Below are 2842 nucleotides of genomic sequence, written 5' to 3'. Positions count from 1 at the left end.
GCTGTAACGCAGGAGCGAACTGTACAGGGTCCTCTGCGTGCAAAGCGGGCAGGGATGGGGCATCTTCCGAACTCGCCCCCACACACACACACTTTTCGGGGGGGGTCTCACCCGCGGGAGCGGCGGGGAGCGGTGCCCAGCGCCCTGCGCTGCCCCGGGCGGCGGGGACGGCTCAGCCCGCCCCGGGGGGGCCGCTCGCTCCCGCCGCTGACGGTGCCGGTGTGTCCCCCCCACACACACACCCCGGGGTGGGGGGGCAGACGGGGACCCCCTTCGGGGCTTGCGGTGGCCGTGTCCTCACGGGGTGCTGCTGCTGCTTTTGATTTTGGCGACGACTTTTTTCTCTTTCACCCGCCTGTTCTGGAACCAGATGGTGATCTGTCGCTCCGTGAGGTTGGTGGCGGCGGAGATCTTCCTCCTCTTGTCGCGGGTGATGAACTTGCTGCTGGCGTACTCCTTCTCCAGCTCCTTCAGCTGCCCCTTGCTGTACGGGACCCTCTTCTTGCGGCCCCGGCGGAAGGAGCAGCCGTCGGGGGGCAACGGCCCGGCGGAGTCTGGGGTGGGGAGAAACGGGGCTGAGCGGGGCCGGGGGGGTCTCCACGCACCCTGCACCCACCTCCCATCACCTTTCCCTGCAAGCAGCACCCCCCCTCCCTGCCGCCCCGGTTCCTCCCTCCGGCCTCCTGACAGCGATGATATTTGAAGATATTTAAATGATACATTCGCCCAATTGATATTTAAATATTGTTTTTCTTCCCTGAATTTATTATTATTTTTCTGGGGGCAGAAACCCATGTATTGGCAAAACACCGACGCGGGTGAGACCCGCGCTAATACTCGCGTACTCGCTCCGCGCTTTCAGCGCGGTGAGTGCGCGGCCGCGCAGGGCCGGGGGGGAGTTCAGTCCCACCGGCGTGGACGGGGGTGCCTGGGAAGGGGCCCCGCGTTCCCGGCCCTGCACGGTGGGGGGTCATGGGCACCCCTTCCCCCCTCTAAAGCAGCCCCATTCCGAGGGATCGGGTCTGAACCCCGATAGTAGCACTATGGAACCCCGATAGTATCGCCATGGGATCCCGATAGTATCGCCATGGGATCCCGATAGTATCGCTATGGAACCCCGATAGTATCGCTATGGGATCCCGATAGTAGCACCATCTGCCTCCCTGCTCGGAGGGCGATGCGTTGCAAAGCCCGCTGTTAATCTGAATTATTATTTCGTGAAACCTACCTACTGGCTAATTTGGTTCGTAATTAAGTGTGACTGGAGGGCAAAAGCCGCTCCCAGCAGGTTACTTTAAGCCTTGGTCCCAACCCCCCTCCACACACGAGCACCCCCCCGTACCCCCTCCCCTCCGCCAGCCCCAGCGCAGGGACTTTACCTGCAAAGGCGGATTTCAGGAGGTACCCGGCCTGTCCCTGCTCCTTGGGGCAGCACATCTGGCTGCTCCAGCCGCCGCCCAGAGCCCACGGCTGATGGTAACCGTCCACGGGCAGCAGAGTCTCATGCCGGGCCTCCCCCGCCCCCCCCAACCCCGGTACCACCGACACGTCCAGGTAACCGGCGACGGGCTGGTAAGGAGCCCCGTAGCCGGGGTAAAAAGCGAACTCGGCGGGGCGGCTCTGGAAGTCCTCGCTGCCCGCGGCGGGGTCCAGGTACTTCTCGGCGGGGAAGGGGCCCTGGGCCGGGCCGGTTTTCAGGGCGCTGCGGGCGACCCGGCAGGAGTAGTAGCCGCTGCCGAAGTATCCGTAGGGCAGCGGGGCGGAGGCGGCGGGACCCGGCGGGGCGGCCGCGGGGGGCGGCGGGGCGGCGGGGCACGGCTTGGGCGGCTCGGGCGGCCCCTCCGGCGGGTAACCGGGGTTCATCCCGGGGGGAGGCGACGGCCCGCCGAGGGCCGGCGGGGGAGGCGGCAGCAGCCCCCTGCCCTGGCCGCCTGCGAAGCCGCCGGCTGCCAGGAGCCCCTCCAGGCCCGGGGGGCCGCGGGGCTCCGGGGGCTGCATGGGGGGCAGCGCGGGGGCCGGGGCATGGGGAGAGCCTGCTCGGCAGCACCCGGGCACTGCCCGAGGGGGGTCCCCGGATCTTTTTAAAAGGCTGCGAGCTGCCGAGAGCTGCCTTTCCCCGCCGGGCTGCCCTGACGCAACGCCCGGGGGCTGCCTCATTGGCTGCCGCTCGGGGGGAAAAGGACGGAGAAGGAGGAAAAAAAACCCAACCCCACACAAAAACCCTCCAGCCCCAATAAACCCTGGCTGCAGAAATTGCGAAAATACTTTTATTGCAATGGGAGGAGGAGGACGACCCCCCCCTGCACGTGACAGGCGGGTACACGGGAGGCGCCTCTTTGCGCTGCATCTTGCAAAAAAAAAAAAAAATCAAGGGGGGAGAGGTGGGGGAGGAATGGGGGGGACGAGGGGAGGGAGGGGAAGGGGAAGGAGGGAAGGAGGATCACGAACGGCGCGGAGGAGCAGTCCCCGATGGAAAAATCCGGGCTCAGATTAAAACCACCTTTTTATTTATTTAAATTTTTTTTTGCGGTGTGGCCCCTTCTTGCCACGCAGGTCCGGGGGCTTCTGCCCTGACAAAAACCCGGCCCAGCCCGAGGAGAGCCGGGGACCCCCCTCGGCCCAGCAGGGTGACGGCGGGCAGCGATGGGGGCAGAGATGAACCCCCGGGGACGGGGCCTCCCCGCGCCCCAGCCTCACTCTCTGCCCCTGCTCGGGGGGGGTTTATCCCACGCACATCGCCGCACACCCCCACCTCCAGCTGCAAAAGGCCGGAACCTGCCTCCCTGGGGAGAGGGACAGGGCATGGCCTTAAAAGCAAGGAGAAAGGGGAAAGGGGGGGTCC

At 65.9% G+C, this 2842-nt stretch overlaps 1 protein-coding gene across 1 annotated transcript; it reads right to left on the bottom strand.

Moving 5' to 3' along the window:
* Positions 1–297: 297 nt before the first annotated feature.
* On the bottom strand, positions 298–1998 carry HOXB13 (homeobox B13). Its single transcript, XM_063354866.1, has 2 exons — positions 1380–1998; positions 298–554 (listed from the first exon to the last, which is right to left on the bottom strand). Exons 1-2 carry the CDS (start codon positions 1996–1998, stop codon positions 298–300), a joined length of 876 nt encoding a protein of 291 aa, XP_063210936.1.
* Between the last annotated feature and the right edge of the window lie 844 nt (positions 1999–2842).

This window comes from Chroicocephalus ridibundus, chromosome 17 (assembly GCF_963924245.1).
Source record: "Chroicocephalus ridibundus chromosome 17, bChrRid1.1, whole genome shotgun sequence".
NCBI classification, from domain to species: domain Eukaryota; kingdom Metazoa; phylum Chordata; class Aves; order Charadriiformes; family Laridae; genus Chroicocephalus; species Chroicocephalus ridibundus.
The sequence above is the reverse complement of the archived record's forward strand: the minus strand, read 5'-3'. Positions and strand labels throughout refer to the sequence as shown.

Bases quoted from the DNA above. Each gene is read 5' to 3' on its own strand.
- HOXB13 (XM_063354866.1), bottom strand. From the start codon at position 1,998: ATGCAGCCCCCGGAGCCCCGCGGCCCCCCGGGCCTGGAGGGGCTCCTG. The intron at 555-1,379 runs GTAAAGTCCCTG...TCCCCACCCCAG, and splicing joins CCTGAAATCCGCCTTTGCAG to ACTCCGCCGGGCCGTTGCCC.